We start from the raw sequence: 15,133 nt of genomic DNA, 5'->3' as shown, positions 1-15,133 counted from the left end.
TATTATGATGAAAAAAAAGAACAAAATTATGAAAAAGACAGATAAACAATGGCATCATTGTGTGAGTGTAACCCTTAAACTAAAAATAAAATAAAGCAAGAGGAACACATGATCTTTGTCCTGTACATATATGGACGCCTCCCCCCCAACCAAAAATTGTGCTAAAGGACCTTTTTTGGGGGGGGAGGGAGGTCATAAACCAAGTTGGGAAGCAAAGAAAGAGGCGTCATTGTGTACAGCGGCAGACGCTGACACTGCCTGAAGGACAAACACACAGTGAACGAGTGTGTCCGTTTCCAAATCTCGCTAAATCAACAAAAGAATGAGGGAAAGAAGCTTTATTAACACCCACTGTAGTTTTTCATCCTCTGTTTCGATCGACAGTTCGTTCATTTAACATTCCTAATATACCACCGTCACCACCAGTCGCAGTAAACAAAAACCAAAAAACTGCTTTCATCTTCTGCTTGACGTAACCGCTGTGTAATTTAGACGAACTGATGCTCTCATTTTGACTGCATCAGAATAACAGACCATTGCAGACCAAAATGCATGAAGTCGAGTAATTTCCCAGGAGCGGATGGCTTCATCGGAGAAACAAATTATCTTTACAGCTGAACGCACAAAAGAGCCATCAACAGACTGGAGCTAGAACAGAAAACAAAGATTATAGTTTGTACTTTAGAGCTACTGGAAGTAGATCTATTATTTTTAGTTTAGACATATACGTACATCGTCAATAAAAGGGATGTTTGATACTCATTTTTCAGATCGATATCGGTACTCAACTAATGACTAGGCACCGGTAGTGATACCACTAGGATTTTTTTCCCATCTTTTTCAATTCTTGGGAAAATGGTGGCTCACGGGCACTGCTGGTTTGCTGAGGCTTACCTCAACCAACGTGATCTTTCCAGCAGCTCTACATCTGGGAAACTGGCTCCCAAGAGAAGTAGTCCACCCAGAAGGAAAGTTCACATACAGCACACATGAATTAACGTGTAAAAATACTCCCTTCTATACCGCGTGGTTAGCGCCTTGGCCTTCTTGCCTCCATAGCATCAGTCGTTTGGATAGCCTCTCAATCTCCAATGCATGTGGGCATAGGCGCACAGTCCACCACCACCACACATAAAATCAGATATGCACTCTTCTATGTCCCGTGTGATGTGGAAAACCGGGCGTATCCATGGCAACTCTCCTGCGGTTGGCTGACAAAGCGGGACGGTGACACCACTGACAGTGGGTTCTCTTTTAGCATTGCCGCTACCAGCTATACTTTCTATACAAAAATGATATAAAATGATTTAATGGCCAATGATCTAAAGAGAATTCATGACCTAATTTCACTGTACATATTTATTTAGTCTCTACTGTAGCTATGTTTCTAGTTTGGCCTCAAGGGGGTGCCAGTGACAAATAATAGTGTAGCCTTGTACAGTTGCCAAAACACCATGGAGGGGCCATTACATTTAATACATTACATTTGATATGAAACTGTGTTTTTCTAAAGGGATCAAAGTATCAAAGAGTTTAACCTCTTGGTTAAGTTCCAAAAGTGGTGGCTTAGTAAGATTTATCTGCTGTTCTTGTTTGAGCTTCCAAGAATGGCTAGTTGCTAATTAGCAAGATTACAGGTCCATCATCCAACATAACTGCGTTTCAAACCCATTGTCTCATGTCTGTCTGTAGATAAGGACACTTCTCATTTTCTTTTTACTGCTCTGGAAGACCAAAACCCAAGAATATCATGTCTGTTGTTTATACCAAACCTTAATTTGTTCTGGCAATTCTCAGTTTATGCTAGCTGATGAAGCTAAACTTCACACGTAATTATGGCACATGCATTCTTTGCATCCCAGAGGATTGTTGCAAGTGGTGGCAGGCAGTGAGGAAGCAAACGTGGTTCTCCTCCCAGACCGCTTCCTCCTATTGTTGTAACATCCATCTCTTAATGTCCCCATGTGCGAATTTGTTGGAGTGCATGTCTCTCACACGTCAACGTCTTAGAAACGAGTGAATGCTTGTGGGATCATCGTGTGGTGTCCTAAATGTCATCCAAAAGTGTCTTTTGTTTTTTTAGATTACAGAATAAAGTACACATGCTGCAGGATATTGTTGGAAATTATGATTATAATTGACATGGTTGAGGTTGGGATGACACGTACAGCCAACTGTCACAATCACGCAAATCCGTGTTGGCGATTGTGTTGAGTTGAATTTGGACCGACTGCTTTAAGCAGATGCGAGTCGGAACCAGCGAAGCTCTCCAATATCGACCAGAAGTGTGCTATTTGTGTGTTTGTAGGCTGGAATCTGAAATCGGCACACTTGAGTGTGAAGAATCTTTGATCTCAGCCAAAGAACGATCTTTGCGGGAACGTCTCAAGGAGACGGAACTCTCGATTGAAGATATGCAGAAGGTACAAAACTCGTAAAAACAAAAACAAAAAATGTTGCAAAATTATGCATTTCACTTTGAGGTGATTCTTTCTGTTTTTCAGAGTCTAATGGCACATGATGGAGGTATGATCAATCACAAACACACACAAAGTTAATAGTATCGTTGTTCTTCCCAAGGTTGTCATCACTGTTGTCCCCAAATGTGTGTGTGTATGTGTCAGTGTGTGTTTGTTTGGATAATAATCTCGCTGAGGCAGGAGCGATTCGGGCCAGAGAGCGCCCATGAACCTCAAACACACACTCTGATTGCCATGGACAGAGCGCACACACATATATATATACTTACACACTGGTACTAAAACAAACACACACACACACACACACATCGTGCTCAGCAAGACTATTGACACTCACACTCACACAAGGCCATGAGTCTGCAGCCTGGCTTTATCCCTGGGACTATTCTCCAAAAAGCTCTGTAAGCCCCTGCCGCTTTGTTCTTCCCATCACACGCACATTCAAAAACACACAAATACACACACAAAGCAGTCACATACACACTCACACACACAAATGCATGCTTTTGCTGCATAAGCACTTGAACCTCTGGGGTGCTGCAGTTGTCGGGGACACACGTGAGAAATGGACGGTTAGATGGTGTGTGTGTGTGTGTGTCTGTGTGTGTGTCATTGCCTCCAACATCACTGAATGTCTTTTACACTGACCTCCCTCCACCGCCACCCTCCCCCCCCTCCTCCCCTTTGTACTCGTGCTCAGTGGAGGCCACCGGCTGCACGTCCGCTCCTCTCTCGGACGGCGCGGACCTCGATCCTGACCGACTCGTCCCAGCCACGCAGCTTCGGACCGGCCCACCTGCGCCTGGAGACAAGGCAACTCCGAGACCCGGTAAGGATGCAGACGATGACAAGGGTGAGGGGAGAGGAGAGGAAGGGTGGGAGGGAGTTTGGAGGAGGGAGGACGGAAGGGCAGGAAGGGTTTGGGACGCAGCCAAGTTGGATTAGACACACGCAGGGCGCAAAGACAGACAGGTTAGGATTTGAGCATACGTGCTTGTGAAGGTCACATGTCAATATTATGCAGAAAAAACGGTGATGAAATCCACACTCAGACGGGGACACATTTTTACCATTCCTAGACTTTTAAAATGTTTACCAGTTGCTATTTTTATTCATGTTTTGGTTAGTGTGGGTATTTGTGGACGGGTGGGACATCGGACATTTTCAGGTACGAAGTATTTTCGGGGAGTAGATTCAAGATAGATTCAGGGAACTTAAATTTGTAATTTGTATTACTTAAATTATTTAGTGCTAATTATTATTTAGCAAAATAAAATATTTGATACTCTAGTATTGACCCAAGCAGTCATGATGTTGTGCCCTACAGGAGCAGCATTGTAATACTCCAATTGACATGAAGCTTTTTCAGCCTGTGTTCCCCATCTTCACGCTTCACTCCTTCCACTTTTTCCACCCCCCTCACACTTCCCTCACCCCCCCTCACTCTTCCCTCAACCCCCTTCCCTCCCCTTCTAACAGCAATGTTTGCCATGGAGATCAACGTGCAGCATGACCCTCAGACGGGCGAACGGCGGGTCCTGTCATCGAACCGCGTGAACCCCTCCGAAGCGGGCTCACGCGGCATCAAGGTCTATGACGACGGCCGGAAAGTCGTCTACGAAATCTCTTCCTCCGGGGGCGTGTCCACGACCTCGGTGGAGAACGGGTGGAGCTCCTCGCAGGTCGACCAGCTAATCCAGAGGGCGGTTCGACCCGGCGAAGATGAAAGAAGGGGTCAGGTGTTGGTTTCCCCCGCCGCCCCACAGGCCTACGTCTCGCCGGCGGCCGCAGACGATCTGTCTCCGCCGTCCTGCGCCCCGCCCTCCATCCCGTCGAGCCCGCCGGCCCAGGTCATCCTGCAGAGGGAGACTCGGCTAGGCATGATGCCGCCGTCCCCGGCACCCATCGTGACGCAACCTGGCCCATTGGCCCACCCGGGCCCGGAGGTCAACTCCGTGCCCCAAGCCAGCGTCGAGCACCCGATCACCATGGTGTTCATGGGCTACCAAGACCTGGACGACACGAGCGAGAGCCGGCGGCTGCTGGGCTTCGACGGCGCCGTCAAAGCCGAGGTGGTCCTGATCGACGAAGACGACGAGAAATCTCTGAGAGAGAAGACGGTCACCGACATGTCCATCATCGACGGCACGGCGGCCGACCTGGTGTCGGGCCGGCCGGTCACTTCCGAAGCCATCAGCACGGAACTCTCGTCGGACGGCCGCGAGCCCGACAGCGCCGCCTCGCCCCCGCCGAACCCCGAAGCCAACAAAGCCCCGCCTCCTGGCCTCACCCCTGCCACAGGTACAGACAAGAGGAAACGCTGCAAGTGCTGCGTAGTCATGTGACTGAATCTTCCGCTTCCCTTTTACAATTACCCACAACACCCTTCCTTTCCCCTCTGTCTTTGGATGATTACTAACTGAAGCTCCTCCTCTTCTGGACTGAGCGGCTGCCACACTCACATTCACGCACACGCACGTGACCTCTCACGCTGTTCCGCCTTCATCCAGCCGTGCATTACTGCTTTTTTGTTAATCCTCTGTGCCAACACGGTGGCTCTGACCTCCTGAAAGTTCCAGTCAAACTAATCAGCAAACTAATATAATGCTGCTCTCCGGTCGTGGTAAACAAAGACAGATAGTTGCAGAAGCATCCATGTTTGTTTGACAAAGCGAGGCTCCTATTGGCTCGATTTCAGACGCCGTTAGCTACCGTGTTCCCGAGCAGGCACTATGGAACCACACGATCCAAAATATATCCAAATATATATGAATTATTTATCACTTTGTCCCGTAAATTCCTTTCACCCAACAAACACACACACTTGTTGTATGGAGAAAGGAAGAGGGGGAGGGTCCTTGTTGCCTTGGTTTCTTCATGTGCCTCGACTATTCTTCCACCCGAACAATTAGATTTTCTAACACATTTTGGGGATGGTTCCTTCATTGAAGAAGTGAAGTTTAACATCATTGGGTTTTTTTTTTCCCCCGCATTAACTTCCCTCACCGATGAAATCATTTCCTCCCATTCAATCATTTCCTAACTCTGTAACCGAATAAGAAGCCATGAAACACCTTAGGAATTGTACAATCATTTGTCTTGGTGTATATAAGACCACAAATTCATGAGCACATTGGACAACACCATTAAATTAATAACTGCCAACCGCCATGTTCGTAAACTGGTTCGCATGTCTTCATCGCAGCTTAATTGAAAACTCAAAATTGTCCATAGATGTGAGGACAAACGGTTTAGAAAAACAAAATGGCAGCCGATCCACTGGTAAGACAACTCGATGTAATTCAAGTTGTCTGCCAGTGCTTCTGAGGACCACCCCAACACTGCCAGCTCTATTATTTTTTTTACGAGGATTCTGCAATAATGTGGCCTGGATCACATGATCACATCTTTTACGACCAAACTAAATATCACACACTCAGTTCAAAGCATCTTGGAACATTCCAGAGCAAACATTTCAACAAAGTTAATTAGCTACTATATGAGGAAGTTCATTATAGATAATTTTAGGATCCAAATGAATCAAATCCAGAAAATACATTCCGTTGGTGCTTTTGTGGCTCAGGTACGTCACCATAATCAGGTACTCTTGCCACATTTTCATAAATCACTCGTGACTGCCGGTCAAAACACGTTATTGTCATCTCAGAATTACAAAAGATTCAAATGATGTGATGAGAAATTCCAAAATCGACATTTCCTCCCTTCTCGAAATGGACCTGTTATGGCTGAATAGTAATTTGCCTTAAAATAAACAAACTTTATTTTGTGCTGAGTGACTGGCCAGGCAAAGCATGTGTCAAAGTTCCCGAAGGTACAGAATGTAAATACTGAAGGCGCTATTTAGCTTTTTTTTTTTTTCACCAATAGTACGCGAGAGATTTTTTTTTTGTCATCTGCCTTTCTATTTTTCACTCTCTCATTTGCAACAATACACCCAAGTATTGTTTTGTTCCCACAACCTCACGTGAACTCCTCCTAACAGCTAATTCCTTCTGCAGATGTCTCTCGAAGGCATGCGAGGTTGTTCAAACTGTTTTGCAGAGGCAGGATTCCCCAACTAGATGTGCATGCTTGCCTATTAACTGCATGCTAAGCAAATGTTGAATTTCCTTCTCACGCAGACCACCAATGTTCTGGCAATTGTTGGAAATGTAAATTTTATTTAAAAAACTGAATTGATGCAATTAAGCCATCTGCGAGAGACAATGAGACCAATTTTGTTTTACTCTCCTCATACACACTAAACTCATCCTATCCAAAATATCTTGAGGCCAAAAAAATGAAGAGCTGAGTTTCCGGTCTGGGTTTTTGCTAGTTAGCCCCACTGCCACGAAGTGAAGTCCTACTTAAACTCTCTAGGAGGCGCCTTTTCTTCCCCTCTGCCTGCCTCCATGATTGTATGGACTGTTCATTTAAAAAAAAAACAGGAGCCATTTTCTATTGTTCACATTTCTCTTTCTCTCTCTGGTTCTTCAATCTCATCACATCCTCCTTCCCCCAACACTTTCTCTGACGTTTGTATCCACTCACTATCTTTGGACAAATAAAGCTGAGTTTCTCCAGTTTAGCCCCTGCTGTCTCTTACTTGTTGTTCCTTTCATCTGTCTCTCTATTTAACATTCACCGTTTCATTGGCTGTTGAAAAAAAATAAAAAGAATCATGCACCCCGATCTTCTCCGATAATACCCACACTGCTACTAACAAGCGTTTAGTTGATCAATATTACATTTCAAATTTATTAATCACCAGGATGCTCTGTAGTGGGGACTTTGATTGATTGATTTTGTAAACACACCAGAGACGTCTTATGATCGGATTGTGATCGAGAGGCGAGGTAAGTACCAAAGGAGAGGGAATTGAGCATTTGAATATACTAATAATTTCCAGTGAACCGGAAGCACGACTCACACAGAACAGAAAACGTCACAGCAGGATATGATAACTGATCATATTAGAGACCAGAACTAGGCTACATTTCCATTCAATCCATGGCTGCGTGATAATGCAATCATCTTGGTACAATGACAATGTGACATACAGCATCTGACTGTCTGCTGATTGTTGTTGGTTTTTTTTACCTCATTCTATTATATTGTTCCTGTTTAAGGCATGTAGCTGCAAAAGACACCCAATGTTTTCCTTTTTCAAGATACTAACCTTGACAGATATAAGATTTGTTGATTAAATGAGATCGTGTGATCCGTCACTACATTCATTGGTATATTTTGGGTTATTTAAAAATCTTACTTTATTATTATTTTTATTATTAATTTTTTTTTTTTTCTTTATATAAACTGTACAGTACATTACATGCTTGTTTTAATGTATTATGTTTTATTTGTATTATAGGATTCGGGATTATCGGAACAACAACCAATGGTCATCAGGCCGAGATGGTGAGCAGATATCCTCACACTGCTATGGTGAGTGTATGCCATCATTTGTAATACTTCAATCATTTTTCTGCAGTATTTTTTGTGTTGAAAATTATTTTTGACTCAGATAAACAAATAAATCAAATCTTCACCTGTTGCCAGCTTTGATCTGGTAACAGCAATCTGTGATGCTAACACTGCAGCTCTGCTTACCATCTGGCCCGAGTTAATGGTGTTACTGAATAGTCCGCACACCAGCTGTCACTTAGAAATGGTGGATGCTTGCTGAGCCTCACTGCCAGATCATATGGGGTGAAACATGGCGTGGCCATGACATTATGCAAATTAGCTATATGGTTTTACCACAATTGCTTGCTTGCATTTTTGGAGCTAGGCTGAGAACACAAGATTGATCTGATGGCTTGATAAAAAGTATTTAGTAACACTTAAATGTGGAAAGTCTACCTGGGCCCCCAATGATTAGTTCCGCCTCAGTCCAGAGCTTGTTGTGCAACTGAACAACTGAAACGAGGTTCCAAACAGAGGCAACCTGATCCGCTCGGGTTCGGCCCCCATTGTGACAGTCTGATTGTCTCTGGAAGGGCTCCGAACACACTCCCGCCAACTGCATTATTCAGCACGCGTGCTGAGAGAGAGAGAGAGAGGGAGAGAGAGAGAGGGAGGGAGAAGGCAGGTAGGGGGGAGGTAGTGACGGGAGGCTGAGCGAGCAGAAGAGAACAACAGAGAGCAGCCGGATGCTCAAAACTGGCGCGTGCCGCCGACTGTTAAAGCTGGACAACAGCAGAGTGAACATTAGACTCTTCTACCACGTTGAAGCATAACAAGAAACAAAGGACAAAGAACTGACAGCCACTAGGTAAGCGTTATCGTTGAATCCCGGGTCATTGTTTTGCTCTTCCATGTATCTGAGTGAAAGGCTGGACTGAAGCTTTGAATGCAGTTGTTTAAGCATAAACACTTGAGCAGTGCAAACAGAACAATCTGTGTCGAACAAAATAAGCCTTCAATGGCATCGATCGGCTGGAAAGTGTGAAGGACGCTCGATACCGCAGCCCTTGAGGTCAATGGACCAGAATTCTCAATGCAGTCTTTGTGCTCCTGAGCTGAACATTAAAATGGGGAATATCAGGAAGTTTCTTCATTTTTATGTTATTTTTTTAAGTTGTTTTGGTTACCAATTGAAATGTGATGAGGAATACGGTTTGCCTTCCCGCCGCAATACTTTAACACACATTCGGAATGACCTTAACCCACTTTTCATCAATTCGGATGTGGCACAATTAACAGGCTGGTTTTGAGTAAAAAACTGGTTCATCAAAGTTTCCAATCTGGAGTAAATGCAGTATTTGTTGCCGATATCATTTTTATTGTTGCGTAATTGTTACTGTTGTATTTTCCAGAGGTAATCACGATTGTCTCCCAGTTCTGGGTTTCTGGATTCACGTCTCGTTTCGGACAAAACGGCCCTCCGATAAAATGCTGACTTGACCTTGTTTCGCCATTGTGCATTCAATTAATATTGATAGCGGCTGGCTCGCCAGTTCATCATCATCAGCCCCGTCATCGTTATTTTATTTCATTGCTAACTTACATTATTTTACAACCGTCAGTTAAAAGAAATCATTTTGTCTACGCATGGCCAAGTCATCATACCCTTAAATTACAAGGATTTAATGCTTCGAGTGTTGCGTCAAGTTCATTTGCCTTCCCAGCCTTCTCCGCACCACCAAGTGCAAGAATGTTATCAAGTCTGGTCTTCTTCCTTCCAAACCTCTCCCTCTTCCCAGAAAGCTTCACACAGGACATAATCATAGTTTATACAACAGCTGTAGTTGATAGGACCCAAGGTCAAAGGGTGAAATGTGGTTCTGAAGAGGGAACGGATGAGTGGGGAGGACGTGATGACGATAACGTAAAGCTCCAAGGAGAGATAAAAGCAGGTGTGAGAAGGGTGTAGTCGCCAGCAGTGGACTGCGAGGCGGGGTGAGGGAAACGGGAGGGGGGCAAGAAGGAAGTCTGTTCTGCTTCACACAGCTCCAAGTGTTGTTGACATTAACAGCCCGCTGGCCTTTCAATGGCCCATCTGTTGATGTGCCGCCACTGGCCGCCATCCAGGAAGGAATTGCATTCTGTTTCAATGGCACTGATGTTGATTGAGACACTTTTTAGTTGGGTTTTTACTACAAGTTAACTTGAATGGGCTCAGTTGATGTTAGTGGAGGATGAGAAAGTAAAAAACATTGGTTTACCAAAAAGCATGTGAGATCCCTTCAGGCAAAACAGAACATTTTCTGAGTGTTTGTCTTTGGGTTTTAAGGAGCTTCTATTTTAAGCACAGTGTGTCCTCAGTCATTGTCACGTTGTGTCCATTTTTGGGGTTTTTTCCGTGGATGTATTTTTTTTCCTGCTGGTTCCTCATCCAGGTTCAACTCATGGCGACTTAGTGAGAGATAGAGGAACCACACAAGCATCATGTTGAATCTGTCAAATAGATTGACTTTTTATTTCAGTTTTGAATTCATCAAACTAAAATAAATCACCGTTTTACGGGAAACTAAACCGACAGTCAAAACAAAGTCTGCAATCACATTTGTTTTGCATTCCATCTTTTGATTTGGTATTTTTGATCCATTAAAGCAAATAACAAGAAGGATGCAGGAAATCAAACAATGCAAGCCCATCACGCGCACCACCCGCCATTGTCCGCAGCATCCACCTGCAATTGGTGCCCTTTGCTGCCTCACTCATTGATTTATCACAAAGCAAAGTGCAAACGCAAGCACGCATTAACAGCGAACAAGCTGGATAGAAAATACAGTGGAAGAGGAAATCATAAGAAATGTTCTCTCCAAAGTTTTTGCAAATGCAGCAGGCAGATGGAAGGACAATTCCTGTCAATCTGCGGCTCAGACGTGCTGGCTGGCAAAGTGTTTTCATCTTCCTTCCTCTTTCTAAATTTGCAGGCTTATGAGCTAGTTTCCTGAAATAGACAAGTGATTAGCACGATGCTGCTCTCAGCGTACACCGTGGCAAAGTGACTTAAAGCAGTAGGATAGCACTGGAAAGACGGTGGAGTGGTAACCATGGACTAAGAAGTTGTCAACCAGGATGGATCGATTGGGAGATCCATTCTAGAAGATTTAGGGATGGATGATGAGGTCAGATTTCATTTATCAAAGATCAATGATGTCAGCTTTTTGTTTTGCTCTTGACAGGACTTCGTCATTTGGTTTTGACTGAAATCAGCTACAAGGAGACTTAGATCGATTGAAAATATACCCAAGCATGTAATATGTAAAATGTTGAAGTCATTTTAGTGGTTTGCTATGGTGCGAAATGCATTCACCACCTTGTCAGGGGTGATAAGAAGAGAAGTCTGTGATGTGTTTTGGAAGGTGCATTAAGGTGTCTAAACATAGCCGATATCCTGCGGTCACTAATCTAATCTAGCGTCTCTCCGCCTCAAGTAGTTCATTTAAGACTAGTATGGTGTCAAGCAGCTAGTTAGAGTTTAATGATGCTAGCAGGAGAACCCACATTGGTCACTGGCTCTGTTCTATCTGGCCACTGCTTCAACAGCTTCCAATCCAGGTCCATTGCTGTACCCTAAGTGATAAGTGAATTATTTCTACTAATATTTAGATTCCTGTGATCCAGTATACTCACGAAAGTATTGCCTATTAAGGAAATTCCCAACACCTCATTTTGCTATCATTCCTGAAGCAGTTATATATAATAAACACAGTGTCACTGTGCACCGGAGGCTAGCGAAGTATGTTCATGATATAAATTCTGGAGAAAGATTTGGGCTCCAGCTGCAAAATGCTCAACTGGTCACACTGTGTGATTACAGACCTCTCTGCTCTAAAAGAACTCTCCATTGCTTAGAGTGTTCAAGCGTAGCATTAGCATTCAGTCTGGAGAGTCTCCGTGCCTGCATGTTGGACCCTTTGTGTCGTTTTACCAAGGGGTCTTTTCGGGGGGGGGGTCTGGGCTGTGTTGTAAGAGACACAAACAGCGAGCCATGAGTTCAGACACGCAGTGCATTCCTCTGTCACACAAGTCAAAAATCTAACTGAACTTAGTTGTGGTCTGCTCTTGTAGCCTGCGGTGGTGGCTAGCTGAAATTACATTCATTGTTATTCTTTTGGAGTGTTTCAATATGCACGAAGCCCAGGCAGACAGATGTACGGTCCCTTGGGGTCTGTGTGGGATGCCACTGTTTCATCAAACGGTGTTTAATATTTTTCTGACCGTAAGGCAGATTATAAAACGCAGTCTTGATATTTTGGAAATTCCTATGTACGGGGGCACACCAGGTTATGAAACTGGTTATTGGTATAAAGAGGATTAGGGCATGATTTCCCACTATCAGGTGTCCCAATACATTTGTGTAGGAATGTTTGATACCACTTTTAGTCAGAACAGTATGAGTACTTAATTCTTGAGTAGTCATGATACCTCGTATCATCCGTCCATACATTTTTTGGGGTAAAATATGCACTGATTGGATAACATGAATCCAAAAATGAAACTTCCTTGTGGTTTATTTTGAGGAGTCCTGATAAAGTGGAGCCTGACGGGACATTGTTTGTGTGTGTTGCAGTGAAGTGCAGGTGGCCTTTTGTTTTGAGTGCATTTCCTATGTTAGGGGGGCCCATATCCGTAGATACAACTTAGCAGGGGTTTCCTGTTTAGAATATTTGTGATGTGGAATCCATTCTGCCATTTGCTTTTCATTGTGATAAAATAGGAAAGAAAGATTCAAGTCAGACTTATGAAAGAACAAAACTTGCTGAGCTGTTAACCGTGTCAGTTGATGTTTTCGATCAATCGTGACCAACTTCCATGATACAAGACTGCTCAGGGCGCTGGCTCTGTATTGACCCGTTAGCACTGACCCAGTTGCACAAAAAAAACCACGTGAATAAAACATCACGTGCTCCCCTTGCCTTCTTTCATGGTATGTCTGCAGTCATTCGCATTTACCCGTTATCGTTTAACGTCCTATCCAGGGATTGAACTCAAGATACAATAATTAGGTTAACGTCCTATTTTCGGACTTGCTTATTTTTAGCCTGTTAAGAGTTCAGTAACACAACTCTAATTGGGTAGCTCACGTTTAAATATATTTGAAAGTACGTTCGAACGTATCCAAATATGTTCGGTACGTTCGAACGTATCGAACGTATTCAAATACGTTGGAACGTATTTCCAAGTATAATATTGATGATTGCTTTTGGACATTCATGGAAAGTGTTGAGCTCATGCTTTTAAGCAGAAAAGAAAGTGAGCCATGACTTTGTATTTCTGGTTTCCCTTTCTGAGATCTGGTTACCAAACACACACAACAGAAACACACGTGAACTCATGTCAGGAGTGTTGCATATAAAAATGGGACCCATATCTGTGTTGAATCATTTAATCTGACATAAGTGATTATTCTTGTCAAGGTGGGAGTCCCCAGGCTGTATTTTATTTGGCTTTTAATAGGTCAATACGGGGAACGTGAACAATCCCGTACATGGGACTGAGTCACAGGCCGTAAAATGACGATGACAGAATCAAATTTTATTATCTCCTCCACCTTCATGCATCATCTGTTCATCAGTAGAAAAGGAGGCGGGGCTTGATTTCAGCCAGGAAGGGAGTAGTAGGCAGTAATAGGGAGGATGGATGCCTGCCCAGTCCGGCCCGTCTCCACAGAAGGCATCTTTGTGCATGAGGGCATCTGGAAAAGTGAGCGAGCACGTACGCACACACGGGCACGCAATGACATCACGGCTCACCGAGCGGCCAGCAGGAATGCCGCTGAGAGAGGAGAGGCTTTGTGGAGGAGAGGAAAGAGATGGGAGGGGAGGAAAAGGAGGGGAATAAGGAGAGGAAAAGGCTTGGCCAGGGAAAAGTCCGGCACTCCCACAATCTGGTGAAGGAATGAAACAAGGCTGGAGCGAGTAGAGCTGAGGATTACTTGGAAGTGAAACTAGTTAAAGAAAGTCTTTTATAACTAAAGATAGCTTTAGAAAATTCCTGGATTAAGTCTTTCGTACTTTCGAGGTTTGTGGATACAACAAGTGAGTACTGTACATATTTAAACTATGTGTGCCAAAAAATATGTGTTCCAAAAATGTGCTAGAGACGTGGCTATGATGATGATACTGTAAGATTCTTATTGGATACAAATATGCATTGGTTGGTTTCAGTGTCACTTAAAAAGGAAGTGACATCACAAGACTGACAATTCAAATCTGAAGAAAGTAGACACGCCTACCATGTGTTTTTTGAAAATGAAAATGAAGATGTTTTCTTCCAAGACACATTCAGTCAAGTTTGATTCCTTGTTCTGCATTGCATCCCTTAAAATGGCCCCACCCAGATGTGTTGCCGTGCGTGTTTGCGATTGTGACTCGAGTGCGTCACAGTAAGAGTTTCCAGATGTGTTTGGGATGGTGACAGCCAGCGAGAGAAGCAGCATTTTAAAAAAGCAACAGCTGACTCAGAGCCACACATATGTTCCATGTGTGTCTATATTTGCCTGCCTTATGATTCCTTTCCACTTAAATGTGTCCTTTGCTATTTGTCCCTATTTTAGATATCGTTTTCTCGCATTTCGCATTTTCTGACTTTTATAATGAATTACTCGAAAATTTACGATAAGTAAGTGTGGATTGAATGTGTTGTTGATTCAATGTGTCATGAAGCAACTAAACTAGAGTGCAATACTTGGTGACCAACAGCAGGGGCGCTGTTGTACACTTTCACCTTTGCTGTGTGAAGGTCAACACGACAGAAAATTCCAGCTTCAAAACAGAAGTTCAGCACATTTAGAGATTTTTTCCAGTACATTCAAATCTTTTTAAAAATGTAATAAAATCTGCATTCCTCCGCTTGTGCAAAAAGGACTGTTTGGACTTTTTAAGCTTGAAGGCAGCCTACAATGTGTCCTTCATCACATTCATTAGTGTTGGAGCTTTGAACTTGCTACAGTATGTCTGGAATGTCAGCTCACCTCACGGACACACAGGGACACACACCTGCTGTGCTATGACAGACTAAAATAGAATGAAATTGTTGTGGCACCGTTTGAATTTCTACTTCTTCAAGCACTCAGTTGATGTTTCCATCATACTGGTGTTGTGCACCCTGCAGAGTGTCGGTGTAACACTTGGGTGTGGTCGCACCTCCGTTCTGACTGGCCATTATGTGCTGTGAAGCTACGGGAAAAACAGACCAAA

At 43.7% G+C, this 15,133-nt stretch overlaps 1 protein-coding gene across 4 annotated transcripts in view; it reads left to right on the top strand.

Moving 5' to 3' along the window:
* Window positions 1–15,133, top strand: part of palm2akap2 (PALM2 and AKAP2 fusion) — a 30,391-nt gene that overhangs the window by 8,067 nt on the left and 7,191 nt on the right. For all 4 annotated transcript variants that reach the window (XM_085926332.1, XM_085926331.1, XM_085926330.1 and 1 more), the window contains 5 exons: window positions 2,309–2,423; window positions 2,505–2,526; window positions 3,181–3,309; window positions 3,960–4,781; window positions 7,852–7,925. In XM_085926332.1, the coding sequence (XP_085782458.1) occupies window positions 2,309–2,423; window positions 2,505–2,526; window positions 3,181–3,309; window positions 3,960–4,781; window positions 7,852–7,925 (1,162 nt within the window). The remainder of the gene's footprint in view (window positions 1–2,308; window positions 2,424–2,504; window positions 2,527–3,180; window positions 3,310–3,959; window positions 4,782–7,851; window positions 7,926–15,133) is intronic.

Source organism: Syngnathus leptorhynchus, chromosome 12, assembly GCF_054491065.1.
Source record: "Syngnathus leptorhynchus isolate UIUO chromosome 12, UIUO_Slep, whole genome shotgun sequence".
Taxonomy (NCBI): domain Eukaryota; kingdom Metazoa; phylum Chordata; class Actinopteri; order Syngnathiformes; family Syngnathidae; genus Syngnathus; species Syngnathus leptorhynchus.
This window is presented reverse-complemented; position numbering and strand designations above follow the sequence as displayed.